Source organism: Taeniopygia guttata, chromosome 23 (genome assembly GCF_048771995.1).
Source record: "Taeniopygia guttata chromosome 23, bTaeGut7.mat, whole genome shotgun sequence".
Taxonomy (NCBI): domain Eukaryota; kingdom Metazoa; phylum Chordata; class Aves; order Passeriformes; family Estrildidae; genus Taeniopygia; species Taeniopygia guttata.
Window position 1 is genome coordinate 3,418,369 of NC_133048.1, and position 16,144 is coordinate 3,434,512.

General features: G+C 48.7%; 1 protein-coding gene across 1 annotated transcript in view; it reads left to right on the forward strand.

Moving 5' to 3' along the window:
- Positions 1-16,144, forward strand: part of MAN1C1 (mannosidase alpha class 1C member 1) — a 53,537-nt gene that overhangs the window by 13,242 nt on the left and 24,151 nt on the right. The window contains exon 3 of the mRNA XM_030290581.4: positions 6,313-6,409. Within this exon, the coding sequence (XP_030146441.2) occupies positions 6,313-6,409 (97 nt within the window). The remainder of the gene's footprint in view (positions 1-6,312; positions 6,410-16,144) is intronic.

Consider the following 16,144-nt stretch of genomic DNA (forward strand, 5'->3'; position numbering starts at 1 on the left):
ACACGAAGCTGAGGTGTCAGGGTGGCCAGGAACACAAATTCCTCTTTTCCCTATTAGAATTTTCCCCAAGCTTTGATTCTGGGAAGCAAAAGAAGAGGAGGCTGCAGTTTCCCTCCTCTCTCCGCCAAATCACCCCGTGCTTTGGTCTAGACTTGCAAATTTTTTCCCAAAACCATTGTTGGCCTCTTCCAGGCCAGCATCTCATTACAGAGCTAACTGCAAAATCAAGTGCTCTTGCTGACATGTTTCCTGATTTAGATGCAGCTGGATCCAGCTGGGGTTTAGTGCCTCAGATAGCCCTAGAAGGGTTTTATTTTTTCCCCCCTCTTGACACAGTTAAATCTAGTTGCATTAGGAATTTAATTAGGTGTTAGTTTAATTGTGGTTTGAGCTGTTTTCTCCCATTCAGCTTTCCTAGCAGGGACTGAGTCAGGGAGACTCTTGAGTTCTATTTCTGTCCTTGCCACTAACAGTGACAACCTTGGACTGTTCTGTGCTGGGCTTTTTTCTGTCCTCCCAGTGCTTCTAGTCCTGCTTTGCCCTGATTGTGGTGGCAGGAGTGCTTGGCTCTGCAGGTCTGTGCAGAGAGCTCACCGTGACCTGGCTGCCTGGGAACAGCAAGGACAGCTTAAAACTTATTTTCTTGGTACTGTGACTCGCTGGAAGGTGATTTCTTCTGACTTCCTAAAGAATTCCCCCATTGTTCCAGTGATGGAGATCAGTTTTCTGAGCAATGTCTTTGGCTGTTGTGCAAGAGAAGGTGAGCTGTGGGTAGCAGCTGATGGCAGAAAAATCCACCCATGCAGCTTTGAGAAGGAGTTTGCCAGAAAGAAATTGAAGCAAAGCCCCACTCACCTGTTGCTGGAATTGCTCTGTTACATTTACTTCCAGATAAAGCTGCCTGTAACAAGCGATTCCTCCATCTGCCATCTCCCACTGAGCTCTCAGCTGATGTGTTTGCAGGCAGGAGCTGACAGGGATGGAAATTTTGGGTGAGAATCCTCCAGGAAGAGTGGAGCCCCAGGGAGGAGTTCTGAGCCCAGGCTGCTGCTTTAGGTGTGGGAAATGAGCCTTTATCTTGTGTTTAAGGGGAACCTGAGCAGAACAGGGGCAGGTGTCAGAAAGGTGAGGCTTTCCTGAACTTTGGGGATCATTCCAGAGGGTGTGTTTGGAGAAATCTGCTTCTGAGGGAGCTGCTTGGTGACAGGAGCCAGCCCTGTGCTGTCTGGGAGGCCAATCAGCCTGGAAAGGTGACATGCCATTGCTCCAGGGACACCTTCCACTGTCCCAGGCTGCTCCAAGCCCTGTCCAGCCTGGCCTTGGGCACTGCCAGGGATGCAGGGGCAGCCACAGCTGCTCTGGGCACCCTGATGGACCAAGTGAGCTCAGACTCAGTGTCCAGTGCCCTCTGGGCATTGCAGTGTCCAGTGCCCTCTGGGCATTGCAGTGTCCAGTGCCCTCTGGGTGTTTCCACCCTGCCCAAACACCTCTGGGTGTTTCCACCCTGCTAAACCCTGAGTGTGTTTTAGCCTCTGGCAGCAGTGGAAGCTGCCCAGAGGATGTGTCAGAGTCACCAGTGGAGAGGAAATAGCTGGAGCTGTTGTGCTCTCCTGGTGACAGGCTCAGGTTTTACCCCTCTGCCATCAGCTGAAGGGATGAGTTTGATTTGAAGTGGGAGGAGGGAGGGGGTGTTGGATGAACACGTCCCAAGGTGCTGGCAGCATTTGAACGCCCATTAAATGGAAATCTCTGCTGTTCCCTGAGTGCTCCATTCCATGGGCTGCTGGAAAACAGGCAGGTTAGCCAGCGTGCCTTTCAATTGCTGGAGTTCCTGTTGGGATCTATTGGATTTCCTGTAATCTTTAATTATAAAGTGTAATGACTTCAGGATGGATTAGCAACGTTGGTGTCCATCTGTGGGAGTTGCTTGGTAACGTCCCTGGAGCTGCAGCTCCTCCTGCTCTGCACTTGCAGGCTTTTAAAGGCAGCCAGAGGAAGGCTCTGGATATCAGTGTCTGCCTAAATGGAACATCTCCATCCACTGGAGAGAGCACACAGCCTTTTTGTTATCATTTTGCTGTTACATAAAAGCATTACCAGGGACACAGGCCCAGAGAAGCAACCTGAGAAGTTGCTCAGCTTTCTATTAAAGGTTTTCAAATGAATTCCAGCCTTTTTATAGCATTCTGCCCTGCTGTTTGCCTGGATATTTATATCTCCATGTGATAATACTAAAGGCAGCAACACAAAATAAACATGATGCTGTTTCATTACCTTTTCTGCAGATCCTGAATTATACAGGTTTATGCAAGTCTGATAAGGGAAAAATGCATCCATTATTCTAAACAGAAATGAGTTCTCCCAATGTGTTCAGGCACACTTCTTCCTGCAAGACTGACAGTTCCTCTTTTTCTTTCTTTCTTCTCATCTGGCAAATGATGTTTTATACAGCAGGGGAAAATAAATGGCATTATTGCAACTTAAAGACCCAAAGTGGCACAGAGCTACTGTGGGGCAAGGAGGTTAAAGGTGGGGAAGAACTGATCCTACTTTGCAAACTGACAGCACAAATAATCTGCTTCCAGCTGCAGGAAAAGGAAGAGAGGTGGGGAAAAAACAAGTTAGGAATACAATGGGAAAAGAAACTACACTCACCCCCCCTTGCCCTCCTCATTTTTTTTTAACCCAAACTGGAAAATTCTTTGATATTTTATCGTGAAATATTTGAAGGGAAGCTGAAGGAAGGAGGCTAAAGAGCCACGGAAGTGGTTATCTTGTGAAGATAATGTTCCTTGGAAGTGCTTGAAAGGGGCTGATTGGTTGGTATATTTAGATTTCATCTTTTAAGCATTTACTAATTATCCCAGTCTAGATGGATAAATCTAATCAAATAGCTGTTTGGGAACGCTCTGCCTTTGGAAATCTTCCCTGTTAACAAAAGGAGGGCAAGTGATGGTGGGAGCTTTTTCTTCTCTTTTCCCCTCTCATCTCTTCTTTTTGCAAGTCCACAAACCCAGAGATTTGGAGTGGTTTAGTTATTAAATGTGCTAAAGATTGGCACATCTCTTCAAAGTGAAAACACTTGCTTGGTCAAGTTTTTATCCCAAGACCTGTTTCCTCATTACCTAGATCACAGCATCCTCTAAATGCTTTTTGTTCTGCTGCTGCCTCTGTGAAACACAGATGGGCTTGAAAGCCAGGTCCTTTTTGGGTTTGGATGGAGCAAAGCACAGGAAAAGATAGGGATCTAAATGGTGAGAATGATAGTGCAGGTTTTCAGAGTTCAGTTTTGTCATTTCTAGCTGATTTTAGTACAGACTTGTCTAGCGGGCAGCTGAAACTCCTCAAAGTAACAAGTGACTTACAGGTGAAAGGAAAGAAAGAGCAATGTGGCAAATTAAGTTATAAATTTGGAAGTCTCTGCTATAAATCAGCTGAGACCCAGAGTGCTTAGAATACCAGGCCCAAATAGATAATTGTCTTTTAGGTGGCAGATGGCTCACTGGTGAGAACAAAATGTGAAATTATGGATCTATTTCCATAATTTTTGTGGTCCCGGTGCCATTTTTCAAGTGCAGAATGGCACAATGTTAACACTGATGTATTGTGATGTGACAGGGCTGGAATCCATAAAATATTCACTTCATCAGAAATGAGCCTGGATCACCTCACCACACACATTCCCCTCCCTCCTGCACCTCCATCCCTTCCCTTGCAGCCTGGAATTTGGAATCTCTGCTCGGGGGAAGCTGCTGTGAATGTGGAGCCCCCACTTTCAGGACCTTGCTGCATCCCTTCAGTGGTTTGGAAGCTGAGGTGCTAAATTTGGGCTGGAGAGGCAGCTGCAGGGAGCCAGAACGGGCAGAGTGGCACAGATGCTTTTTTGGCTCTTAAACTTTTCCAGTTGCTGCTTTTTGGAGCTGTCAGTGGAGAGAGGCAAGCTCTGGGATGCTGGGAGATGAAAAGCTGCCACGTTCTGCATGCTGTCTCCCAAATCTGCAGGGTTTGAAGGCAGCCAGCACAGTGTGGGAGCCTGGCAGCTCGGTGAGGCAGCACTGCCATCCCCTGATGATCAGCTCAGGGCTGAACAGAGGTTGGGACAGGAATCTTGTGCTGGGGAACTTGGTGTGACAAAGGGATAGCTGCAGAGGCAGATGAGGGATGCACATGTTGGCTCCATCAGAGCCACAGAGCACTTTGGGGGGCCTCAGGCTTGATGAGGAGACAGAAGAGGAGATTTTGCCTGTGGGAGATGTGGCTGCTGGAGGCTGAAGGGAAGCCCAGGTGGTTTTCCATGCCCTCCCTGGGATGGGGTGTCTGCAGACTCTGGGTCCCAGGGAGCTGTGCCAGGCTGGGTTCACCCTGCACCTTCTGCAGTGGAGGGTTAAAGAAGTTGAGGGAAGGAAATAACTTAAAATTTCATACTCAGCTTAAAAAGAGGCTGACTCAGAATTACAGCGTTCGGAGTTTTAGGGAACAAAACAGGATCATTTCCACATCCTCTGCATGTCCCCTGTGCCAGGAGGGTGGGTCCCCCTTCCTCAGCCTGATTGAGAGGAGCCCAGGAGGTGCCTGGCTGTTTCCTTGTGCTGCTGCTGCTCGCTGTGGGAATGCTGCCTTGACAAACACCATCCTTCCTGCTGCCAGCCTCAGGAGCAAGCTCTGACACATGAAACTGCTCTGCATCGCCCAGAGAGAGGCCAGAGCTCCTCACAGATTCACCCTTTTTGTTCATAGAGAATGAGAACTTCCCATTTAGAACCTGCTGCCACTGGGAAAAAAAAAACAAACAAACAAAAAGAGATTTGGCAAAAATAAAGTGAACACCTCGAGTCATGTGCCCGGGGCATGTTCGAGTGCATTTTGTGGAGGGGTTCTTCTCCCTCCCCGGGTCATTATTTAGTTTCCTCAGCAGAGCTCTCCACTGACTAATTCTTCCCACACTGAGTTTTCAAACCCCAAATTGGCTTTGTTTGTCCAGCATTCCATCTCCTGGTGGTGTTGGAGCCCGAGTGTTAACAATCAGTTCAGCAAATGTTTATCCTGCTCCATCTGAACAGCTCCAGGAAACTTTACTTTGGAAGCTCAGTGTTTAAAAAAGGAGGGGGAATCTGGGGATGTGGCTTTTTGCTAATTAAGGAGGATACTGCCAGGGGCTTGTGATGTTGGGTTTGTGAAACACACAGCTGGAGGGAAGAGTGAGAGCTGAGATGACAGGAGGAATTTCAGACCAAAGGAACCTGCCGGGTCTGATGCTGAAACAGAGCGGCCAGTGCTGCTGCAGACACGAGATGGGAGCGCTCTGTGGAGGAAGGAATTTGTTTAAACTGTCATTTTCCCTCAAAAGTCTGGTCTGAGGGAAGCGTTTCAGACTTCTCTTATCTTTGTTGGAGAGCATGGTTGATTCTCTGAAGCCCCTTCTTCCCCTTTGTTATCTTTTTTGCCAGGGATTGAATCAAAAGATGTTCAGGTCAGTGCTGTGCTGGGGCTGGAACTGCTCAGAGCCAGGCTGGAGGGGTGGAAAATGCAGCTTTATTTAAGGCACTCCTTGGAAACTGGCAAGTCCCAGTCTCTCCCAGGTGAAGAAAGGACACTTGCATGCTTAATTTCTCCTCCCAGAGGGGCAGGAGGACAGAAAAAGCTGTACTGGGATGTGTGTGTGTGTTGGAACTTGCACAAGCACTGCCCCGCAGCCCTCAGGGGAAGGTCAGGGTGCTGAGCCCGGGCAGGACAGCTCAAACATCCCAAAAGGAATTGTTTGAGTTGGAAGGGGTTGCTCAGAAATCACCCAGCCCCTGTGCAGAGCTCTCTGAAGAAAGCACTGTGGAGTTTTGTTAGAAGATAACAAAATGTCATGGGTTTGGTCTTTGTGAATATATTCTGTCAAATAACAGAATGAAAACCTCTGTTCAGTCCCTAAGATCGGTTTCTCCCTGGACTTAGGGACAGATCAGCTTTGCCCTTAAATTCTCAGCCCATTTTAACAACCATTCTGAAATACTGCTGCTCCCTGAAAAAGGTTGGCAATCCAGAGATGGAGACAGCTTTCTACAGATCCCACGTGGTTTGCAGGGCCAAAGTGCAGTGTGGGGTTTTGGTGGGAGATGTGCCAGGTTCTCCACCAGAAATGATGAGCTGGAGACTTCCCCAAGCTCTGGAGGCAGCCCCACTCCTCATGTTCAGTGGGAACAAACATTTTATAATTAACAGGCCATGGCTTTAGCAGCAAGTGGGAAACTGCCATGGATTCCCAGAGCTCAGGTGTGGAAATTCTCACTTCTGCTGACTGTTTTCCTTGCCTTCCCCCCCCAGATGATGAAGTTTGCCTGGGATAACTACAAGCAGTACGCCCTGGGGAAGAACGAGCTGCGCCCGCTGACCAAGAACGGCCACATCGGGAACATGTTCGGTGAGTGGGGCTCAGCCTGCTGCAGTTTCACTTTTCTGAGCTTTGGGGGCAGGTGCCCAGGTTAGCTCCTCTCTCTGCAGGGCAGGGAGGTGTCTGTCACAGCTTTGCTCTGGCTGCTGGGGAGATGCAAGGCTTTGAATCCGTGTGCTGTGCGCGTCCCAGGGCTGGGAGCCTCATCCCTCCAGGCACCTCTCTGTGCAGAGCCAGCACCAAACGTGCTTGGGAGCAGTGCTCAAGTGAAAGTGTCTTTATTAAAACATGAAGCCAGCCCAGAGCTGACAATGCTGCTATTTGTCTGAGCTTGTAGGCTTCAGGACCTGACCAAATTGAGCATTTTCTCTCTCGTTTCTCCACTGTTGAGCAAGATGCGAATTCCATGAAATATTGAGTGAATCAATATTAAAAGCTCTTTATACTCTGTGCTAACTGGCTTGTATAATTTTACTCTTTAGCAGATTACCTTTATTTATGTGAGCCACTTTCAGTGCTGTTCTCCTGCTCATTCTGGTGGGATACTTGTTGTGGGTTTGGGGTATTTGTTGGCTTCTGGGGATATAAATTGTCTTTTTGCTGCTCTGCACTTGGAGCATTTCCCTGCTCTGCTCCCTGAGCCCCTGCCTGTGCCATGAGGAGCCCTTCTTTCCTTCCCATCCTGGGAATTCCTGCTGTGCAGGAGCTCCAGGCTCCTTTCCAAGGGATGTGTGTGCAGAGATTGTCTCCTGGAGCTCTCAGCCAGATCGGGGCAGAGCAGAGTTCCTCCGTGGGCAGGTCACCCCTGAGCTGATTTCCTCAGTGCAGAGGGTGGGACTGAGGGTTTGGAGAGCACTCCCATCCTGTTTTGCACTCTGTAGGTGTCCAGGTCCTTCTCCACATCAGCTGCAGGACCTAGGGGGGAGCTTTCAGCCTGTGGAGATCTGCTTTGTGTGGACCCCAGCCCTAATCCTGCTCAGCTTTGGGGGCTGACATGTGGGGAAGGGAAGTGTGAAGGTGGAAAAATGGCATCAGGCGTCTCTGACACCATCAGCCTGGAGAAGAGAGGGTTTGGGGTCAGCTAATTATGGCCTTCCAGGAGCTGAAGGGAGGACAAGAAAGATGGAGAGACCATTTGTGAGGGTCTGGAGTGGCAGGAGTGGCTTCAGAGTGACAGAGGGCAGGCTTAGATGGGATATTAGGGACAGGTTCTTTGCTGAGGGGGTGCTGAGGCCACATCTGACTCACAGCTGGCTGTGCAGGGCTGGGCTGCAAGGAAGCCCCACTAACCCTTGTGGAGGGTCAGGGAAGGAGGTTTGGGGTTGTCACAGCCTGGGTGTGAGCAGCCAGCCCCTCTCTGCCAGGGGCACTGATTTGGGTGGGTTTGGCCTTTGCTTTGCTCTTTCAAACCCCTCCAGCAACAGCCAGGTTCTTTACTTGAGAATCTGCACGGGGCTCAGAGCAAGCTGAAGCATTTTGCAGCTCTCCACTCTGGCAAGCTTGTCAAAATTCCTCGAGGAGTGTGCCAGTAAACAGACAAAAATATTGAAAGCTTTAAAATGCATTTATCATGCTAAAACAATTGACAGTACTTACGCTTGTTTGCAGTGTGCCTGTGAGCACTCTCAAGAAAAATGCTTTGGAGCATGAGGATTTGCAGACAATTGCAGAAAAGCAGCTACATGGTACATTTCAGCCTTTCATTGGGCTTTTCCTTTTGCTAACTGTCCTAACTCTGAGAAACAAGGACAGGGCACTGTGGCCCTGCACTGCTGCCCATTCCCCCTCCTGTCACATCCAGTGGCTTTCTATCCCAAACTCCAGATGGAAAGGAGGCAAACTGGCTCTCCAGGCTGGAAATGTCAATATTAAGCTGAGATTTCTCTGCAGCTGCCTCCATGTGGGAGGGGAGGAACCTCTTTGGGGCTGTTTTCGAGTGTGTTTGTGTGCATGGGAAGCAGTCAGGTTCCTGAAGGGTGATGCATTTTGCTGTTTTGCTGTTGTGGATGTGCTGCTGCTCACTTGGAGCCTCCAGTTTGGCAGCCTCAGGCTGGGGGAAGCTGCTCTGGATCAAATATTCGCTCTAATCCAAGTAGAAATAAAAATGAACTCTGCTCCTACAGAGTGTCCTGCTTCTCCTGGCAGCCAGGAGAGAGCATCCCTCCCCACTTTCCTGCCCAGGTAGGAAACTTGGATCCCCAGCCCCATTCATCTCTCCAGAGATCCGACTTTGCCACTTCCCAGGTGTTTTCCAGCATTCTCCTTCTCCTGGACTTTGATCTGGAGACTGGTCTCACTTTCCTGCTGGTGCTTGGTGTTTTCCAGCTCCTGTTTCCCTCATCAAGCATCTCCCACGTTCCTGGACAGAGTTTATTTGCACAGAACTCCTGTGATTGCTGCCATTTACAATCACTGCAGCTCGAGAGCCCTTTCCTTAAACCCACAAGCTGTGCTCCTTTCATCAGCATTAATTATTCATCAGTGATGCTTGTGATAGCTGCCACGCTGAACAGCCCAGCCCGTGCCCTCCAGTGGGGTGAATGGTTTAGACTTTGAGGTGTGGGATGGTTTCCCTGGAAATGGTGCCATGGCAGTGGGCACGGTGCCCCACAGAGGGAGTGGGGATGGTCTCTGCTGGAACAAACCCCACATCACGAGGTTCCAGCTGCTCCTAAAGGCTGCACAGCTTGGGGGGTTCAGGGCTGCCTGCAGGATTTCCCCAGGAAAAGCTGCAGAATGCCAGGCACTGACCAAACCAGGCCCCAAAGAGCTGATTTAGGAACGTTTAAGGAAAATGGCACAGCTGAGGGTGAGGCTGGAGCTCTGCAGGTACAAATTCTGCTCCCAGTGCCGGTGCAGTTATTTTAACCCTTCTCAAGCACCTCAGCACTGCTGCCTCGGGTGCTGTAAGGATTAAATTCAGTGATGTTTGCAGGCGTTGGCTCCCTGGGAGCAGGGCTGCTGGAGAGGGCAGCAGCTCTGTGTGTCACAGCCCTGAAATGCACCTGTCACCGTGAGCTCCAGAGCACTGGATTATTATTCTGCCCGCTCCCCAGCTCTGTCAGAGCCACTTATTTTTCTGACAAAATGTTTTTAAAATCCTGATAGCTTTACAGAGCTTCTGTAGCTACGGGAGAGTGAGCTGGCATCTCGTTCTGCTCGTGCATCAGCTGAATTGTCAGTTACATTTTGATTGCACACTCTTTTAACAATGATAAGGTGAGAAGCCTGATTTTCAGATATCTCTTGAAGTGTGCAGTGCTGGCAGCAGAAGAATCTTTCTTTGACTTATACCCTGGGCCAATTTGCTCTGAAATCAGTGACAGCAAGTAAATATGGAACCCTGCTGTGCTGTTAGGCGTTTCTCACCACCTAAATGCACGTTGGTTTATTAATTTTAGTTTAAAAATAGCAAGCCTTAACCAGGTTTCTCCCCTTTTTTTCCCTCTTTCCCCACTTGATATCATGAAATTGCCTGGTTGCAGCCATTGCTCTCTCAGCATATGCTGAATTTCTGCGGCGAGGCGAGGCCGTGTCGCTTCAGCTGGTGGCACTCCAAGTGACAACTGCCACAACCAGGACACTGCCAGGCCAGCAGGAGTGGGTGGCACAGCTCTGCCAGCAGACTGAAAGGACAGCAGTGTTTGCACCTCATCCTGCAGCAGGGCTCTCGTGCTGCTGCACGTTTGACTGCCTGGTGACAGGGCCCAGCGTGGAGAAATTCCTGGAAAATCCGTGTCTGTGTTTGTGTGCTGGGCTCAGACTTTGGCCTGAGCTGTTTGCTTTGAGGACAGGAGGTCACTGGCCTCAGCTGCCTGGAAATGGGGCTGGTTTGGCTCTAAGGATAAAAAAGGATGATGAAATGGCTGGGGAAGAAAAGCAGCAACCACAGGAATATATCCAGTGAGGCCTCTGGAAAGGACACAACTGATTGTCCTGAGCTCCAGAACCTTCAGGTTGTCCTGCCTGGAAAATCCCACCAGACTTTGTCACTGCCCTGTGGCACTGTGACCTGCCAGGCTCAGATCTGGATGGGGATTCCAGAAATCCCACTGGAAATTCCAGGAATCCCCAGTGGATTTAGCACCCCCCAGGCTCCTGTGACAGCAGCTTTTAACAGCAGCTGCTCTGGGGCTGCCAGCTCAGGTGCTGGACCCCAAAATCTCCACATCCCAGGGTCAGTGCACCCATCTGAGCCAAACATTTCCCAAAGAGCTGCTTCCTGCATCCAGGATTTAGCAGGCAGCAAACACACCCAGCTCAGTCAGAACCCACAGGAGCTGGTCTGTGAATATATAACAGAGGAGAGATAATTGAATGAAAACATTAATTCAGCAATATCCCAGCGACCAGAAGAGAAATGGGAACCTCCAATTGTGCAATCACTTACTGCACCTTTTCTCTTCTGTCTCTGGGTGTCTTTCCCTGTGATCACAAAATTGCAAAACCCTGGAGAGTCCTTTTATGTGATTAAAATAATAATAATAATGGCTCTCTTAATTTCTATGCTGAATTATGCCCGCTGCCTATTGCACATGACATTGGATGCTTGGCTCCGTGGGCTCTTTAAAGAGAAAAATACCTCGTAATGAAGATGTTGCTGGAACTCTGTTGCTCCCTGGCATCATCATCTTTTTTGTCTTTTTCATGTCTAATGTTCCCCAGATGAATAATTTTCAGAAGGGCATTTTGGGTTGACTTTGGCTTTTGATGTCAGTGAAATCTGCAGCAACAAACTTATTTCCTGGCAGCAGGAAGCAGGGAATCAGGATCTCCTCCAACTCCCAAACTCACTGGAGTCTGGCTGCGTGTTGGAGCTGACACTAATCCCTGTTGTGGGATTTTTACCCCTGTTTTGAGATCACCCCCAAGCTAATTAATCCTTCAGGAGATCTGTCCCCACTCCAGTCTCACCTTGGGTCCTGCTGGCAGTGATGGCTCAAACATCAGGGCTTTGCTGGATCCTAAACCCCCCCTAAACAGGGGTTTAAGCTGATTACAGTGACTCAGCTGACTTCTCAGCTCGAAATATTCATTTACAAAGTTTAAACAGAAAAAAAACCCAGTGTCTCACAGAGTGGCCTCCAGCCCTCCTCAAACTCCTTGGCATCAAAGCCTGGCTCTGGGGCTGGGCAGGGCAGTGGCTGCTGAGAAAATGTCACTTGAACAGAGTGGGTTAATCTCAGATTTATGTCTCGGCAGAGCAGTGAAGTCAGGAAGGAGAAGGGGCTGGAGAAGCTGGGATGGAGAGCCCAGGCTGGGGGATCTGGGCACAGCCTGTCCTGGCAGCAAGCTGGGCCAGCTCCACGTTATCTCCATGCAACCCCATCCATCATCCAGCATCCTCAGCAGCTTCCTGAACCTTCCACTGACCCCAGACTGAGCCTGGACCTTAATGAGGCCTGCAAGCAGCAGAGGGTGTCTTGGGATTTGTCACAAGTGCTTCGCGCAGCAAAACGGGGAGAAGGAAACAAAACAAGGAACAGAAAAACAGCCATTAGAGTAGCAAATGGGAGCAGGAAAAGGCAGAAAATTGCATTGAGCTGGGAGTGGAGAGCGTTCTGTGGGGCCTCTGTGGGCTGCTGAGAGAGGAACAGGCAGAGATGAGGAGGAAGCCACACGTGAGCAGCCCCGTGGCACAGCACGCAGGGAACAATCAGGCTGCAGCTATTTTTTAATCCTTTTTTCAGGCTCTGGGAGTATTTTAAAACACAGCGAGCTCGTCTTTTAAGATTTTTCCTTCTTTCCTTTTAATATTTTCTTTAAGCACCCCATTATGGATGTTGCCTGTGCCTCATTCTGGACACTAATTATGCGGAAATAATTGTCTAATCTTCAGAGATATTGAGCGTGTGATTAAAAGGCAGCCAGCTGAGAGTGGGTGGAGTTGGACTGCTCACAGATCCAGCTCTGGATTAGGAGCAAAAGCTGAGTTGGAGGCTTGGCACTTCCAGCTGGTTTGAGCAAACATCCAGCACCCGCTCCGGGGAGCTGGGCACAGTTTGGGATTACTGGGAACCTGGGATGGATGGGATAGTGGGATGGATGGGATGGGATAATGGGATAGATGGGATGGGCTGGGCTGGGCTTTGAGGGCCCTTCCCACCCAAACCAGTCTGGCATTCCCTAGGCAGGTAAATGCCACACCTGGGACTCCTGAAGGTGGCTCAGGGCCAGGTGTCTCTGGCCACTGCTTGCAGGCAGATTCTTGATGAGATTCTTGCCAGAATCACATATTAACCACAGAAAAGGCCTTTAAATCCAAGCACTGACCCAGCACCACCCCTCTGGTCACCACTAACCCACATCCACACGTTCCTGAGCACTTCCAGGGCTGGTGACTCCAGCACTTCCCTGAGCAGCCAGTTCCAATGCTTGATAACCCATTCAGGGAAGAAATCTTCCCACTATCCAACCTGAACCTCCCCTGGCACAGCTCGAGGCCATTTCTTGTCCTGCCCCTGTTCCCTGGGAGCAGAGCCTGACCCTCCTCTGGCTCCAGCTTAATTCCAGGAGGAGTTTGCAGCCACAGCCCCCCTGCACTACCAGGAACTTCATAAAATCCAGAGCAGGTTAAGAATATTTTTAAAATACACTTTTAGCTGTGCCTTTTAATGTTGGAAACATCTTGAGACTCGTGGGTTTCTTACCTTTATTCCTCTGTGTTTTAGCTTTCCCTTGTTTATTCAGAGGAGATGGAAACTGTACAGAAAAAAACCCACAACTTTGGTTTTAATTAACTTGATTTCTACTCCTGAAACTTCTGAAGAGATTAAGCAGGTTCCAAACTAGTTTTGCTGTGTTGGATTTCACATTTAGAACTTAACTGCTTTATCACATCATTTTGTGCTGCTGCTGAGGTTTCTTTCCACCCTCATTATGTATCTCATTGGATATTCATCTGGATTAGTGTTAGATTTTGACATTTTTCTATTCACCTCCAGGAGATCATATATCAAATGGGTCCTGCTACTGAATTTCTTCCTCTGTAATTTCTCCAGGTGCTTGTTTCTGATTTTTTTTTTTTTTTTTTTTTCATCTCTGCTGCCTATTTGGGGGAGAGGAGTCCCTTATCTCAGTTAATCAGTGGGTTTAACTTCCTCCCCCAGGACTCAGCTTTCAGATTTGTCACTGCTCAGAATGCTGGGGCAGGCGTTTGTCACTCAAAGACCTTTCTGCTTTCACAAAGTGCTTCCTTTTAGCCTCCCAGGATTGTTCCTGTCTCTGGAGAGCATTTTTTTGGGAGTTCAAGGAAATCCCTCAGCCTTTGCTCGAGGCATCAGTGTGAAACACGGCGAGGATTTTTTTTTGGACTGACTAAAACTGTTCATCCTTCTTGTGATGTTTTATTCCCAACACCACTTCTGTAGCCTAACACACTTTGTATGCAGCTCCAAAAGTGGGGGGGGGAAAGGGAAGAAAAAGTTCAGTGCAGAAAAATGAAAGTGTTTCAAGAGAAGGTTCTAAAGGCAGAGGTTGTTTCCTACTAATTTCAAAATACACAGAACTTACCTCTCAGGTACAAACACAGGGTTAAGAGCACTGTTCTGAGTTATTCCTGTTTCTCTCCACAGTGCTTTTCTCTAACACAGGATTGCACTGGGGTGGTTTCCTCACAGAGCTGGGGGTGGAAAACACAAACTGTGAGTTCTGCAGTGGGAGATCCCAGCATTCAGGGGTGGCTTCACAGCAGCCTCCACTGCTCTGGTTCAGCTCCATTTCCAGGCTCCAGTCTGTGCTGTGTCCTGCCAGGAAGAGAGGGAATTCAGGAGCAAAGAACCTGAGGATCAAGGTCTGCCCGTGCAGCAGTGCAGAGCTTCCATGGACTTCTCCTTCATGGAAGTCACCTTCAGGCATTAAAATTGACACCTTTTGCCTAGGCTAGAACATTCCTTCTCTCTTGGCAGGCTCCATCCTGGTTGCTGTGGGAACCAGCATTTTTAATTTCCTGACTTTTGTGTGCACATCCCAAATTGTAGCTGTGATGTTCTCTGTCACTAAGGGAGCTCTGGGGGGATGGAGCCATCAGGAAGCATTTCATGGAGCTCTTCCTTCCCTCAGGATCTGCTGCCTCTCCAGGGCATCTTCAGGAGGCTTTTTGGAGACCTGCAATTCCCACTCATCCCAGGGAGCAGCAAAACACAAAAGCAGCAGCCAGGGGTCTTTTAGTGCTTCCCTTCCCCAGGCTGGAAGGTCCTGGCAGGCAGTTCTGCCTCAGTGCTTTAAAGCTGGTCCTGGTGCCTGACCCCTCTCTCCTGCTGTGACTCCTTGGCCTTTCCCTGGGGATGTGCTGAGTGCTTTTTACCCTCTCATCCTTCACAGCATCTCAAAAACCTTGTCAAGCTTCCTCCAGCTTTCTCCCCTGGAGGCTGAGCAGCCTCAGACCTACCCAGCTTTAATTGCAGGTCACATTCCTCCTGCTGAGCCCTGGCTTCCCTCTGGAACCTCCAAATGCTGCTGCAAGGAGCCTCTGTGCCTTTCTCGTGTGAGACATTATTGCTCATCCTGGAGGGGGGCTTTGCTCCTTTTCCCAACATTCCAATGCCTTGGTTTGAGCTGGAAATCCTTGATTTAAGCTGGAAATGTCTTAGTTTGAAGTGAAAATCATTGATTTGAGCTGGAAATTGTTGGTTTGAGCTGGAAATCATTGATTTGACCTGGAAATGGTTGATTTTGGCTGGAAATTGTTGGTTTGAGCTGAAAATCCTTGGTCTGAGCTGGAAATCCTTGATTTAAGCTGGAAATGTCTTAGTTTGAAGTGGAAATCATTGATTTGAGCTGGAAATTGTTGGTTTGAGCTGGAAATCGTTGGTTTGACCTGGAAATTGTTGATTTTGGCTGGAAATTGTTGGTTTGAGCTGAAAATCCTTGGTCTGAGCTGGAAATCCTTGCTTTAAGCTGGAAATGTCTTAGTTTGAAGTGGAAATCATTTATTTGAGCTGGAAATTGTTGATTTGAACTGGAAATTGTTGATTTGAGCTGGAAATCGTTGATTTGAGCTGGAAATTGTTGATTTGAGCTGGAAATTGTTGATTTGAACAGGAAATTGTTGTTTTGAGCTGGAAGTTGTTGATTTGAGCTGGAAATTGTTGATTTGAGCAGGAAATATTTGTTTTGAGCTGGAAATGGTTGATTTGAGCTGGAAATCCTTGCTCTGAGCTGGAAATCCTTGCTCTGAGCTGGAAATCCTCGTTCTGAGCTGCATTTCCTGGGCTGCAGCCTGGCCATGGTTTCAGAGTGCTGCCTCACCATTTTTTCCTTCTGCTTCACGGTTGGTTGTGCTTCCCCCGGGGCAGAACGCGCCGTGCGGCCTCATTGAATTGCATCCCGCTTCTTTCTGACTATTTTCCCAATTTGCTGAGATTATTTTGATATCTAATCCTGCTCAAGCAGCATGCTGGAGAGCATTTGGAGGCTTTCAGCTGGGGTCTTGTTGGTGTGACTTTAACAATATGGGAGAGAAAGGGAAGAACACGGACAGATGGTCCCAAGTGATGGAGTTAGGTGGCTGAATGTGTTTGTGCTCATGGTAATGGACCATTTACATTCTCCTGACCCACTGCATTCGCAGAGAAAGTGTGTTTAGATTCCTCCATCAATGATTATGAGGGTTCCAAGCTCAGCTCTTGAGTTCCCAGCAGGTGGCCAGGCCCCATACCGAACAGCACAATTCATCTGTTAATTCATTTTGAGGCAAAGGGTGGTTTGGTTTCTTTATCTCTGAATTCGCTCCCACCTGGGCTGGTGTTAAGGGCCAGGAATTTC